Raw genomic sequence first — 15,547 nt, forward strand, 5'->3', positions numbered from 1 at the left:
AATCGATGAACTTTTTTCGATTGTTCGAGAGAGAGAGAGAGAGAGAGAGAGGGAGAGAGAGAGAGAGAGTTTTTGAACACAATCTTAGTTGCATGCCAAGTTGATGAGGACTGAAATTATTTGTTTCTCATAGGATTGCATATCAGAACATTGTACCTATACATCTACATGTATATTGACAGTTCTAAATCAAAATGCAGTTACCAAAAAAGAATTTTGATATATAGATCTATATTGATTTAATTTTCACCTGGCTTGATGGAAGTTATTTTAGTTATCAAATTGAAGAATGTCGGCGGGTGGTTGTTAACATTATATTGTTTCTGGAACTCTTCCTATATTTCTCAACAGATTTCAATCAAATGTAAGTATTGTCACGAAATAACGCTAGGCATATTGTGAGGATTCTATGATCAAATCTCACCAGTTTTAGGAACTTTCGTTCATCTGTACGACATGAATATGATTACGCCTATCTATGCTACTCCTACACGTCAACCAGACTTTTCTATTAATGGCTTATTGTCTTCATACCTGGACATAACTATCAAGAAGATAAACTAAGCTTGACCCTGACCTTTATTAGATCTTGATGTTTCATGTCGAATGATTTCAGACAGCTAAAATTCGTCATAACTTATTTATAAACTATTCTTCTTATTTATAAGAACAACAGTTATCATCAAACAAACATGATGGTTAACTCAAACTGATTTTGACCTTAAAACTTTAACCGTCAAGCATTGAACATCAAGGTCAAGTTATTGCAAACTTGTACAGAATAAGAAAATTTATGCCGAGGCGTTGACTAAAATATTTCATTCAAAATATGTTTTATGCTGTCTATTATCAATTGTGGGCTTCGTTCGATACGATGTCGCTCTAACTTGTTTAGGACATATTGAATATATAATTTGTTACACATACATGCATGCTTAACTATACAATGTCCTAGAAAATCTACAATCTTGGAAATACAAATAAATCTAAAACGTAAGAGGTGATAACACTCAGTATGTATAACAGTGACATGGCCGATCGCTACATGTTGAAATTTGAAAAAAAATTGCAATTTGCAAAATTCTGTTGAGATGACATTGATGCACCTACCTATAATATAATATCAAGATTTATGTTTACATTAATGTAATCCTTGTAGTAAATAAAGACGAAATCGTAAGTAAACATTTTTTTTTTAAAATAAAATGTATATATATAACATGCGTAAAATATGGCTTTATTTAATAACACAAAATCACAATTAAAACATTCATATAAATGCTAATGACATATTTATGATGAAAGCCCTTTATATATGTATAAAACAATTGATTATAATGGATACTTTGAGAATATTGAAGAATAAATAATAATATTCCTGAATGATTGGGAAAAGCGAACATATATCCTGTTTTGTTATGAATGGATCAACAGAAACACAAATGGATTAATCAAAATTGCATGATCACGCATTAGATGAAGATTTCTTTTTGTTTCCACTTGGAAGATTCGTAAATTGTAAATCCCTTGGTGAACTTTGTCTTGAAGTATCACTATCACTGTCCTTATTGTCAAATAATTTTGCCATGTTTAGTACACCTTTAACTTTGTCAACTTTCTGGTAATCTTTGGCATCGACGTTATCACTTTTCACCATTTTACTAAAGTCTTTTTCTTCACCCTCAACTGGTTTGCTCTTGTCTTTTTTCTTCTGCTGCGCCCGTTCTTTAAGTTCTCTTTTAAATAGGCTTGATGCAGAATGTTGAGTTTTTGATTGATCATTTTTACTTTCTTGGGGTTCTTTTGTTTCAATCGGTGAAGAAATTGCACGTGTTCGACTTGTGACCGGCTCAAGGTATTCGTTGGATTCTACCGGAACACTCATGTCACTTCTATGTTTCCGAACACTCTCAGCTCTAAGATTTTTATCCACATCTTCATATATTGACCCAGACGTGTATCCATCCGTTCTCTTCGCTAGCTCATCATCACTAACATCGGCATAGTCATAAACCTCGGGTTCCTTTTCTAAAATCTTGTAAGAATGTTCAGATGAGACATCTGAGACGTCCGAACCTCGCGGACTTGCACTACGAGGTCGAACATGCGTTCCAGCAGCGTAATCATAGCTTGGTGAATCATCAGGGATTGTATTACTTGGTAAAAGACAATTAGTGGATTTTGACCGAATTTCGTTCTGTGGCGTTATTACTTGGTGCGTTTGTTTTGGACTTGCCTTTGGTGTTGTTGTTGTTCCAATCTTTGCAACTGTTCTAGGTGAAGGGGGAGGACGTGTGGGCGGTGCTGGTCTTGCGTCATTGCTTCCTTCTTTTGGACATTTAACGAGGTCTGGGTGATTTTCGTCAACCGCACCAAACTGAAACTCTATGTACGCATCTCCAACATGAAAAGCATTTAACTCTTCTGTAGGAACATCTGTTCGTTTTTCTATTTTTGGAGACGCTTTTACGTTTTTATTTGGTTTTTCTTTTTCTTGATTTAGACCTACTTGTTTTCTAACAGAATCATCGGTAGTATGTGAATACGTGTGGTTTGGTTCGTCAATGGGTGGTGTTATTTCCACATGAACACTGGAATTAGCAGAAACTGGTCGTAGATGATCATATGACTCAGAATTTTCTCTTTCTCGTTTCGAAACCTGCGGGAAATCATTTTCAGTCTGTTTTCGGAAAAAGGAAATTAATCTGTCCGTATGTGTTTTAATTTTGCCAAACGGCGATTTTGTTGATTTCGGTTGTTTCCCTTGGGCTTGATCCTGTTTTCCAACATTCTGGTACGTGTGTCCATTCGTTTCATGAGAAGCCTTTTTATTTTTTGGTTCATATACTTGATCGTAATTTGGTTCCATGCATGCTACATCAGGCACAAACCCAATCTCTGCGTACTCACTGTTTTCAACTGAATTATCGATATCTGCACTATCTGTGTATTTATTCGGCGTTGCGTGTTTCTTTTTCTTCTTGCATAGATAACCACGTCTGTAATCAAATATTATATTGTAAAACATTCACAGTCTTGTATAGACATAAATTTATCTTTAAAATTGATAATCATTCTTCGTAAAATACATTATGTTCCATATACATATTCTTTACATTTCCAAAACGCAGCTAAAAGATTTCATGGTCATGAATGTTATCTGTAAGAGTAATATCCTTTACCTTGCGAAATAGAATTTAGCTAACAATGTTGAGAATCAAAATAACGGATATTCTTATATTTCATATTAAAAGTTGATTAAGTTAAAAAAATATTATTTCTCACGCTTATGCACTAGCTCTCAAAATGTTCGCTGACGCTATATTTGGAAAGACATGTTTGTTGAGAGAAATAAATCACTTACCTTCTCCATACCAGGAACGCAACCACTGCTCCAATTACTGCCAGAAGGAGTATTGGTACAAGTATACCAGCCACAATAGCACCTGTGTTTGAACCTTCATCACCGGACGCTGACACTGGAAATAATATACATGTAATTCAATTATGAGAATTATGTTAAGAGCTACTATAAAAATAAAAAATGACTAGGCATGTATCATGAGACCGTAGCAGTATGGATTTACGTAACAGAATAAAATTTAAATTAAACCTTAAAGACTCATTATGCCTCAGACATGTTTGTTTTTAATTTTTATTTTAAAAAAAAACTTTTTAATTTGGTGTACTTTTATAGCATTCATACTTAAACCATCTTGTTCATCGGTTACTGTTTGGCAATACTTACAGTTATAGTGAGTTATTATTTTTGTATGGAACTCAAAATACTATCTTATTTACATTTTGTTATTTTTATGACAAATTATTTCACATCTATCGCTACTTTCTTGAGGTAACAAGCATCTAACATTCTCTTAAACCTTTACTTAAACATTATAAAATTCATATTTTCCCTTTCTTAAGAAATAAAAGTTTATTTATTTCTCTTTAAAATTGAATATACATTTTTCCACTTCATTATTATAAACAAGAGCTGTCGGTAGGACAGCAACGCTCGACTATTCTTAGTGCTTGATAGTAAAAAAAAATGCTTGATACAATTACCTCCTCCTGTTTACAGGTTGGGGTAATGATGGTGAACAAGTGTGCAAAGTTTCAAAGCCATATGTCAATGGACTTTGAAAATATTTGAACTATTACAAAAACTTTAACGTAAATTCTAAGTCGAAAAAGGGGCATAATTCTGTCAAAATGCTTGATACAGTTACCTCCTCCTGTCTACAGGTTGGGGTCATGATGGTGAACAAGTGTGCAAAGTTTCAAAGCCATATGTCAATGGACTTTGAAAATATTTGAACTATTACAAAAACTTTAACGTAAATTCTAAGTCGAAAAAGGGGCATAATTCTGTCAAAATTCTTTATACAGTTACCTCCTCCTGTCTACAGGTAGGGATCATGATGGTGAACAAATGTGCCAAGTTTCAAAGCCATATGTCAATGGACTTTGAAAATATTTGAACTATTTCAAAAACTATAACGTAAATTCTAAGTCGAAAAAGGGGCATAATTCTGTCAAAATTCTTTATACAGTTACCTCCTCCTGTCTACAGGTTGGGGTCATAATGGTGAACAAGTGTGCAAAGTTTCAAAGCCATATGTCAATGGACTTTGAAAATATTTGAACTATTACAAAAACTTTAACGTAAATTCTAAGTTGAAAAAGGGGCATAATTCTGTCAAAATGCTTGATACAGTTACCTCCTCCTGTCTACAGGTTGGGGTCATGATGGTGAACAAGTGTGCCAAGTTTCAAAGCCATATGTCAATGGACTTTGAAAATATTTGAACTATTACAAAAACTTTAACGTAAATTCTAAGTCGAAAAAGGGGCATAATTCTGTCAAAATGCTTGATACAGTTACCTCCTCCTGTCTACAGGTTGGGGTCATGATGGTGAACAAGTGTGCAAAGTTTCAAAGCCATATGTCAATGGACTTTGAAAATATTTGAACTATTACAAAAACTTTAACGTAAATTCTAAGTCGAAAAAGGGGCATAATTCTGTCAAAATGCTTGATACAGTTACCTCCTCCTGTCTACAGGTAGGGATCATGATGGTGAACAAATGTGCCAAGTTTCAAAGCCATATGTCAATGGACTTTGAAAATATTTGAACTATTACAAAAACTTTAACATAAGTGGTTACGCCGACGCGGACACCAACGCCGACGCCGACGCCGACGCTCGGGTGACAACAATAGCTCTACTTATTCTTATCGAATAGTCGAGCTAAAAAGCATAGATAGATGGGGTCATTATAAGTGATTTCATTTTTTAAATACATGGCATTTCATAGTAAACTAGAACTCCGCGAGTCGGATGTGTCGCCTTGTGAACAATATAGTTTAGGAGAAATGGCCAGGACAAAAATGAAAAATGAAAACTAACAATGGGCAATAACTCAAAAAATAATAAGTGCATGACTTCAAGGCTTAAGACCAGTGTACAGATATGTTCACATATATCTTTGAATGTTATTAGGTTTCATTACTGAACTTTATTAATGAGTGACACTAAAGAAAGCACCACATTAAACACCGTATTCATGTATATACCGGACAAGGCGATTGAATGATTTAATGCTAAATCTCGTCTTTTCAACCACCGAAATGCGCTTTAAAACGTCTTATACATCTTTTCATACCAAGTTGTATACGATAATGAATATAAATTGTAAGAATCGGCGAACAAAAACGATAATATATTTTCTACTTTGTGATCATGATTTTTGCAAGCGTATAGAGGTACTGCTCCAAAACTGTAGTGATTTTAATCTATTTTTTATACAAAAAGACAGGTCTGATATATTTTACACTCACTTTTCGTGGTATTTGAATGATCTCCTGGTGTACTTGATGGTAGTGGTGGTAGTAGAGTAGTTGGTATTGTCGTCTGATGATTGGCATGCTTGAAACATTGTACATTCACATTACTCTGGTCGTCCGCTAGACACAACAAAAAAAGAACGCCTCAGAAAATTAATATAGAGAGATTATCGTTTCTATTTCAAACCATATGTTCTTGTTGATTTGCTTTTTTAATGTTACAATGGGTTTGGATAACTGTTATTTAAATATTCCAAACGAATACAGTGTTAAGAAAATATTTTCAAATAAGCAGTATTATTTAAGTAAACAATATCGAACTACCAATTATAAAATGTTAACTTAAATATAATTGATATTGGTGTTGAATTGTTAGTTAAGCAAGGCCGTAATTTTAATGAGGAAAACTAAATTTAATTGCAATTCAAATGTGCAAAAATATTATAGATTTAGAGCATAATGCTCTCTTGCAAAAGTTTATATGACCTACCAGTTATATGAAGCCAGACAAACTGCGGTGCGTCGTCATTTCCGTTTCTAAACAAATTCAAAAGTTTCATTTCTATAACCGTGCCAGTGGTCAGATGCCCATACTTAAAGTTGTCCTCTTCGGGTTTACTATTAACGCACTGGGTATCAAAATTATCATCCGGTACGGAAGTTAATGTGGCAGACGAACAACTGCTCCCCTGAATACTTGTGAGAGATTTAAACATTCGGATATCTACGTAATCTATCTGGGCCTCGCCATTCTGTGTCGCCGTGATGAAGCATGAGCAGTTTGCAGGCGTGCTTGACGATTCTTCCGACTTGTTGAATACAACGCTCAGTTGTTTACCATTTACGTTACTTAAGTTACCAACTCGACAAAATTTTACCTCATTTTTAACTGAAAATTAGAAAAAAGAAATCCAATGGTAAAATGAAAAATGCAATCAAAAGACATTCTTACTGTACACAGTGGAATCAAATGAAAAATTTCTTTTCCACTTTCTGTTTATTAAGACAAACTGAAAGTATTTTGAAATTATGATCGGGCAATTTATTGAAGTTTTTTTCTTATAAATGTTTCATAGCTTTTAATGCACCCGTAAAACAAATGTGTATAAAACTACAAACCTGGCAGACATTCATAAGTCACGTGCACATACGTAGAGATTTTGCTGTCGCACGAGCTTAGAATTCTGTTCGGTACAGGCAATGGACCACATGTTTGTTTGCCCGAGCAGTCTTTGTAGAGATTGTAAGCATGGAGGTCACTATAGTACTCCATACAATCTTCCGTGTTATAGGTGCAGCATCCATCTTTGTTAGGGCTGAAAGTAAAGAGTACACATGTACATTTTTTAACTTATCTATTTAATGCTTTTATGTTTTTTTTCTAATTCAGAGAGGTATGCATATTTCTTAAGTGGGCATACGTGTAACTGTTTGAATACATGTATATCTGATTCTCAATCAATACAACGTAAGTTAGAGACCTTCTAGGATCGAGACAATGTTTCCTCATATGCAGTTGAAGTGATTTAGTATTTTGTATGGAAGTCAAAATACTACTTTGTTTACATTTTGATACTTGTATGACAAATCATTTCACATTCAGCACTACTTTTTTCAGGTGACAAGCATGTAATGTGCTCTAAATCCGTTTTTTTTTATTTAAACGTGATTGAACTCATGTTAAAAAAATCGTTTCTGAAGCATAATGTGTCAAATATAGTTTAACACAATTAGAACAAACATGAAAGCTCAATTGTCAGACCAAAGGAACTTTATTAAAATCTATATTAACAAAACATCCAAAAATACCTATATATAGTATGAAACAATATAACATATAAGGAAATATTTGGATATTTTGTTAATATCAATTATTTGATAGATTTTCAAATTCCTGTGTTATCAAACAAGACTTGAAGTTCAATCATTCACATTTGTTTCCTCTCTGTTCACAGACCAGAAAGTGACGAATGAAGACCAAAAGATGGTTCGGGTATTTGACTAATGAATTCTTTTTTGAAATAATATAACAAGGCACCAAAAGATGATTTTGAGAAATACAAATGAAAGCATTTCAGGGGTATAACGGATTTTTGAGACTTGATTTTTCTGTTGAAATTTGGAAAAGATGAAAATTTATAAGCCTAAAAAAATAACAATCTTACTCGAGACAGCGGTTTTTCCTGTTGTTGCATTTGTCTTCTTTAACGCCATATTTCATTGTTAAAATACGGATTCTGGATCCCTGCTCACAGTCTAGTGTAATGAAATGGCACGCAGGTTCGGTGTTACCATGGCACGCGCTCACTGACTTCACTTCCGCCTGCGCAAAAGTGCCGCAGAAAACACATATTCCTGAAATGAAATTTAGCTCGTACATGTAAAATTAATATAACACTGTTGTTATCACATACGTTTGATTTAATGTGATATTTTATTTTAAGCAGGCAAAGTACATAAATTGTAATACTGAAATTCATTATATTGCACATTTACTGAGCCAAATTTGATCAAACAGAAATGCGTCAATAAGTTTACAAGTTATAAAGTATAGTATCATTTGAATTCATTGCACATTTCCCTTTGGATAATAATAACATAGAGCAGTTGAATGGTAAAACAGCTATAATTAAAAAATGTTCTACTAGTCAATAACAGCTAATTGTCTGATGTTATGACAGCCATATTGTCTACTTCCGGTTGTTATGTATAGTTATGCAACATGATATCATTGGAATTCAAGGTGCTACTTAAGACATTTAAAATACTATTGGGGCTTGTTTTTGTCTATCGTTATACTTAACTACAATTTGGATACTGGTGATAAAGAATGGTTTCATGGTAAAGTTTGTAAACAATTTATTGGCTGTCATCGATTATCAAATATTGACAAAGGGATTAGGCGGGGGTCATATAATACTGTGTACATGTTATACTTTTCCGTGTCAACTCTTGGTAGTGTGTAGGCGGGGGCACAAAGGTCTAAAACGCTTTACGTCAGGTAAAATAACTTTAATGACGTTATTAAGCGCGTCTGTACGTGTAGGCGGGGACTTTAATCTCTAAAACGCATTACGTCAGATAAAACAACTTTGCTGACGTTATTAAGCGCATCTGTACTTAATACTTGGGATATATTAAGTTAAAAAATAATTGAGTCGAATTTTTAAATAGCTTAAACAGACGTTCCTATATTCAAAACATGACATCACTGCAAGAGCTTTAAATTAAAATTGAATTTTAAAAATCCCCTGACCATCCTTAATTGTTTTAGATGAGGTCATGTGTTTTCGAAAGAATTATTCATCACTTACATGTATTCGTCAAAACCAGAAAAAGTGCTATATTTAGTGTTTTTTTTAAATAAGATATCGTTTCAAAAAAAAAAGAAGAGAACTTAGATTTCAAGTTAGAAATTTCATTAATCATAATTAACCTTCCGGGTGTTATCTTTTAAAAATATATCACGCAATTCAGTGTTAAAATCAAGGACAATATATTAACATGTTTTAATAAATTTTAAGGGGGTATGAGGGGAGATGGGTGTCAAATGTAGAGATCGAAGGGACTAACGATATTTATATAAGACTTCAAAATTTCACCATCTTTTTATTCATGTCTAAATGTTGAATTCTGCTTAAGCCGGTGCTAGTGGGTGTGGACGGTAACTTGCACTATCCAGTACCGTCTGTGAACAGGCTAAATCTAACCTGCATCATTTTCAATTTTGTTTTTTGTTTTGTTTTTTTTTTGTTCTTTAGGGTTCCGTTTTCTCTGTTACTCTACTAGAACCGGAAGTGATTTGCGTTTGTCACCAGCATATAGAAGCTGTCCAGACTGCACGGACTTCAATGCTGTCTTGGCTCTATGCTGGTGACAAATGATTGACATACTTTAGATTTTCATCTGATATTCTCAAAAATGATAATGGATAGTTCCAAAACATGGGAGATGGACAAAGTCTATTGAAGAAATTCAGCAAGATAAAGGATAAAAACGAAACTATGTGTCGAAAAAATGTTAGGTGAATTTTAATTATGAAATGTAAATGTATGTTGCCACTCCTCATAAAACGGTTTATTTCATTTCTAACATTAACTTGGCATTGATACTTGATACTCTAATGTCTACTCAAATAAATATTCAGTCAATATCATTACTATTATTATTGTTATACATTGTCAAACTTTATATCTAGATAAGAACAGTCATGTATGCTATGTTTAGTTGATTTCGAAAACGAATCGTGACTTATGTATAAATAATGAATAAAAACATGGGTATCATGTAACACTGTAATACGGTGTCATCTGTAATATAAGAATATTGTGATAAAACAGTGGTATACCACAAACATTCAATATATCACGTTTATAAGTAAAGTATACTTTCTGGCTTAAATAGCATCTGCTGTTGTTTTTGTACAACCACGAACTTATAGAATATTACTTTCCCCTCTCTTTCTATATGTCTGTCTATATGTCTGTATGTCTGCCTGTCTTTTTTACGTCTCTCTGATATTGTCATTTCATTAAGTTAAAATCTTCAAACCCTAATACTTGACAGGATATGCCTGCATTTAGGCTCAATTTTGACGTACTGAAATATGACCTTGACCATCATGACCTTTACCAAAAATGCCATCTCTTTAAAATTGCCATAGCGAAAGGAAAGGATAAAAGGAAAGCGTACTGAAATATGATATTGACCTATCATGTCCTTTAACAAAGAGGTCTTTTTTGTAGAAGGCTGGGCAAATGTGGCAATATGATATACATAAAGTCAATTCTAATTTGTTTTCATTCGTTGAATTAATGTTACTAAAAATATAGAAGTACACACCAATGTTATTACTGTAAAGTTACAACATTTCTAATTAGGTGTAATATAAGATGCTATCATAGCAACAAGCTTTTACAACAAATGTCAACTTAATGCATATTTTAAATTGAGTTTTCATTCTCGATTTGCTAATGTTGGTTTCTCTTGAATAACTATTTATTCATTTATTCATCAGTTACAACAGTCTCACTTTTCACAGGCGTCGCGAGATTTTTCGCTACAATGAGCAGAGACCGCTAAAATATTTTTAGTATCACTTTCGATCATTGCAATCAATTGTGGTCATGTACAATATTGAAATCGCCCCTGTTTTCTTTATGCCTTTAGGTCATTGAAGGTTTAAATGTGCTATCGTATTAAAGCTGTAAATCATTTAAACAGTATCGATATCTGACCTGTGTAAATAAAGTTGAAGTGCATTGTGGCGACATCTAAAATGCGTATGGTATGTAGCGATAGAATAACAGAATATAGCTGCGATCGAACCCACCTTTTGTAGTTAGAACTTAAGATTTATTGAGGTTTTTATCAGAATTAGTAAAGCAGAAGGTTAGCCTTTAGCATGCATTATTCCTTATATTTTATCAAACATCACTTGAGTGCATCTGTTATGACCACAAAATTTTATTCTTATTTCGGTTATACATATACATTTTAGAATGTAATTACCATAATCGTAAAAACTATCATAATTATGTAGAGGAACTCTATTTTACATATTTAAAATAACAAAAATAAAACAAAAACAAAAAAACATTTAAATACTGTATCCAAATTTTTTTACGAATAGATAAGTTCTTATGTCTATAATATATAATGTTATCATAGCTTCAACAATTAAGAAGTTGCCTTAAGATAGAGGAAACGCAGTTACTGACCGAATATTGAAAATTACTTTTCTGTTCGATATATATTCTTTATGGTTTACACTGAAGTGAATCGGTGTAATCTACTTCCCTTGAAATTGTAGTTTTATTGCACATTTATTGCACATTTATTGACAATTTAAAGTTTCGGGTGACTGGTTTTATAAAGTTTTATTTAAACAACACAATAGGTAGGAGATGTTAGCATCATCCCAGTTCGGACGGCTGACAAAATAAAAGAAGTTGACACAAAAATGGGGGTAGCCCTTTTTAATGTTGTTTATTTAGTGTCCGAAAATGGCGCATATTCTTCAACCAAAAAAAAAGATAATCAACAACAAAAACAAAGACAACAAAAAACAAAAGAAAAAACCACAACCACATAACAAAGAATCAAAAACAAAACAAAAATGGTTGTAAATTTGTCCATATTAACTTGAATGTTAACCTAGGACCACTATCTCAAATATTACTATACATTCGGTCAAAAACTTCCTCATTTGAAAAGAAAAAGTAAATGAAATAAAACAAAACAAGCATAAAAATAAACATGTCAAAAATAAAATTAATTGATATCATATACATGTACGGTTCCATTTTTCCAAAGCAAACAGGGATAAAACTTCCCATTATTTTTTGAGAGAAAATAAAAACGTCCTGATATTAAAATAAGCTCAAATAAATTGTGTTTATGGTTTAAATTGAACGAAAAGATATAGTCTCCTGATGTATCACTTGATTAGCTATTTTGATACAATAACGTTATATTTAGAGTTCACTGATTCTAGAAACATAGCAGTTCCAAAGGACCCTGTGGTGCCATTTCGCCACAGCACAAGTAGAAACATCTATTGATAATACTCATATCGGTTCGACGGATGTTAACACCAAATACTGTACATGAAAAATTTGTGAAGCAAAACATAGAAACATTAATGCAGACGACAAATACATATGCAATCTCCAATCATCGGTATGAAGGAAGTAAAGACTTTTTGTAACGTGCATCTGTTGCATTAGTTTGCTACGTGATATTATCATACTGAGTATATGTTGTTTCATTTAACAAAAAAGAAGAGATTGGCTTGATGTAACTGTCATTTCCGGTTACTGTGACTTTGTTTCATAATTATATGAGCCGCGTCACGACAAAACTAACATAATGGGTTTGCGACCAGCATGGATCCAGACCAGCTTACAGACCATATAACAAGTAAAGAAACTGATAGCGAACAGCATGGATCCTGATCAGACTGCGCGGATGCGCAGGCTGGTCTGGATCCATGCAGGTCGCAAACCCATTATGTTAGTTTTGTCGTGACGCGGCTCATATAAGAATAGAGATTAACAAGTTAGAGCAACGTTTAGGGAACAAAGGTCCAAAAATATCCAAAAGCAACGGCACCCGAAGGGACAAGAAACGGACAGGGATTGAAAAATGGGGCAGAGGAGGGGCTAATAATTAGCCAAGTTTAAGGGAGCTTAAGTTTAATTAAAGTGAAGAAGTTGATATGGGAATGGGATGTTATACTAAAATGGTAACCATATTGTAATGACATTAACCGTAATAATGCCTTTTATAATGATCGATCCGTGATACCCTTTTAGACCTCAAACGTTTTTAAATTGACTTTTTGTCTTTTGTATGATTCATAATACATGTTAATATACATGTTCATTGCAATAAATCAATGGTAAAAATATGTTTCTGTATTTATATGGCATACATTTGCAACAAGAATGAATGGGTGATATCATATTTCATTGAACGTGTTTAAACATTTTACAAAAAAGATGTTTTCTTTTGTTCCCGACCTATACAGAAAAAAAAATGTTTGAGTCATTTAGACGAAACTATCGGATACATAGATATTGATTCAAAAATTAATGTTTTACCCCGGACTTTAATTCTTTTCCAAATCTTGTTTTTTCTGTTTAACACATCGTTCGCGTGATATTGAAAAGAAAACATGATCATGTCGTACCTGGGGACTGACATTTGTTATTTATAAGATTTCGAAATATTAACCCTCAGCCTGCTGGGAGGGACCACAACATTATACGTTTTCAAAACAACTTGGTACAACACCAGTCGCTTGTACCAGACCACGACGAGTGCCTCAGGAACAACGCTGTTTGACTTTCACCCCCTTTCATTCATTCGTTTGTTCGTTCGTTCGATCTTTGGTTCGTTCGTTTATTTATTTATTTATTTATTTATTTATTTATTTATTTATTTGTTCGTTCGTTCGTTCGTTCGTTCGATCGATCGATCGATCGATCTTTGGTTCGTTCGTTCGTTTGTTCATTCACTCACTCACTCATTCATACATTCGTTCGTTCGTTCGATCTTCGTTCGTTGAATCGTTCGTTCTTTCTTTCGTACATTCATTCATTCATCCATTCATTTATTTGTTCGTTCATGCATTTATCCATTCTTTCTATCTTTGGTTCGTTCGTTTATTCGTTCGTTCCTTTATTTATTCATTCATTTAGATGTATAGATCGTCAAAATATATTAAACAGATTTATGTTCTGGGGCAGTGGGAAATATTACCAATACACAAAATAGCACAATATTATCTCAGCGCATAGTACATTTAGTTGGACTAATGTATAGAAATGCAAATTCTTTCTTCCTTTAATGAAAAATCGTAAAAAGGAGAAATATTTAATTATTGCAAAAGCATCATTCACAAAGAATAGATATAAGCAAATACAAAATGTACAAAAAAAATACATATTTCAGAGTAATCCAATTAAAAAAAAATACAGATGAAAAAAAAATCTCTAATATACTTACCTAAATTAACATAAAGGAAATATCCAATTTTCTTACACGTTAACATTATTGCGTATATCAAAGTTCGTCGATTGTATCCATACCATAAACAGTGAATGATTAAACTTCAAGTAAATTTTCACTGTGGTATTTATTGACGATTTTATTATAACAGGGTACGACAGTATTTTATCACACACCCTAGTGATCGACCCAGTTAAATTTTGCACCCTTTATCTAGTTTAAAGACAACACACATAAACTCTAAAAAACAAAATCTGTGCTATTTAACAGTATCTATCCTTTACAATATTTATGTATAGTTGTTTTCAGAAGTATTAAATTATAAAAACAGCATTATTTATCCGAATATTACACCGGACGTTTGAATCAATATCATTATATATCACCCACTAATCCGTGTAAACCTAAAGTACACAGCACTTGTACAAACAATAGTAACTTAATACAGTAATTTATAAATAAACTCGAAGTATGTATTTTTTTGGGGGGATTCAATGATGCGGTAGTAATGTTATATGAGCCGCGTCTTGACAAAACCAACATAGTGCGTTTGCGACCAGCATGGATCCAGACCAGCCTGCGCATCCGCGCAGTCTGATCAGGATCCATGTTGTTCGCTATCAGTTTCTTTACTGTTTATAGGGTTTGTAAGCGAACAGCATGGATCCTGATCAGACTGCGCGGATGCGCAGACTGGTCTGGATCCATGCTGGTCGCAAACCCAATATGTTGGTTTTGTTATGACGTGGCTCAATTATTATAAACATGTTAAAGATCTTTGAGTATCATATAACACATCAGTTGTTGAACTATACCGTCTAAAGTTAATGTGTGCGAAAAGATCGAAGGTTGGATAAAGAGAATTAAGTATTGTAAGTGGTATGTGTAAAAAAAATCATCAAAGTCAAAACAAGCATTATGTTATTCTATGGTGTCGTGTTTGGAACAATTAAAAATGTCGCCTGTTGACAAGCAAGATCCTACTTCATCTATTCTCCTCCTTCTCGTTTTGATAAATAAAGTAGCGCGGAAACTACCAACATTTAAGTTTACTTTGTCGCAATCCTGGCGAGAATCGTACTATAAAAGTAGAAGTATGTTTTATGCTCTCGCGAGGATTAACCTTAGATCTCGCATGTCTTTCTCGAAGGACTATTCTAGTACTTAATGCGAAAAGCAACGTTA

General features: G+C 33.3%; 1 protein-coding gene across 1 annotated transcript; it reads right to left on the minus strand.

The window, feature by feature from the left end:
* Nucleotides 1-225: 225 nt before the first annotated feature.
* On the minus strand, nucleotides 226-14,833 carry LOC132717134 (uncharacterized). Its single transcript, XM_060700539.1, has 7 exons — nucleotides 14,360-14,833; nucleotides 8,014-8,203; nucleotides 6,968-7,164; nucleotides 6,339-6,737; nucleotides 5,843-5,968; nucleotides 3,365-3,479; nucleotides 226-2,999 (listed from the first exon to the last, which is right to left on the minus strand). Exons 1-7 carry the CDS (start codon nucleotides 14,403-14,405, stop codon nucleotides 1,466-1,468), a joined length of 2,607 nt encoding a protein of 868 aa, XP_060556522.1. The 5' UTR covers nucleotides 14,406-14,833; the 3' UTR covers nucleotides 226-1,465.
* Between the last annotated feature and the right edge of the window lie 714 nt (nucleotides 14,834-15,547).

Source organism: Ruditapes philippinarum, unplaced genomic scaffold (assembly GCF_026571515.1).
Source record: "Ruditapes philippinarum isolate M1 unplaced genomic scaffold, ASM2657151v2 ctg516_1_1_1_1, whole genome shotgun sequence".
NCBI classification, from domain to species: domain Eukaryota; kingdom Metazoa; phylum Mollusca; class Bivalvia; order Venerida; family Veneridae; genus Ruditapes; species Ruditapes philippinarum.

Coding starts and splice junctions, on each gene's coding strand:
- LOC132717134 (XM_060700539.1), bottom strand. CDS start 14,405: ATGTTAACGTGTAAGAAAATTGGATATTTCCTTTATGTTAATTTAG. Junction 3,480..5,842: donor TCATTCAAATACCACGAAAA/GTGAGTGTAAAA, acceptor TATTATTTCCAG/TGTCAGCGTCCGGTGATGAA. Junction 3,000..3,364: donor GCGTTCCTGGTATGGAGAAG/GTAAGTGATTTA, acceptor ATTTGATTACAG/ACGTGGTTATCTATGCAAGA.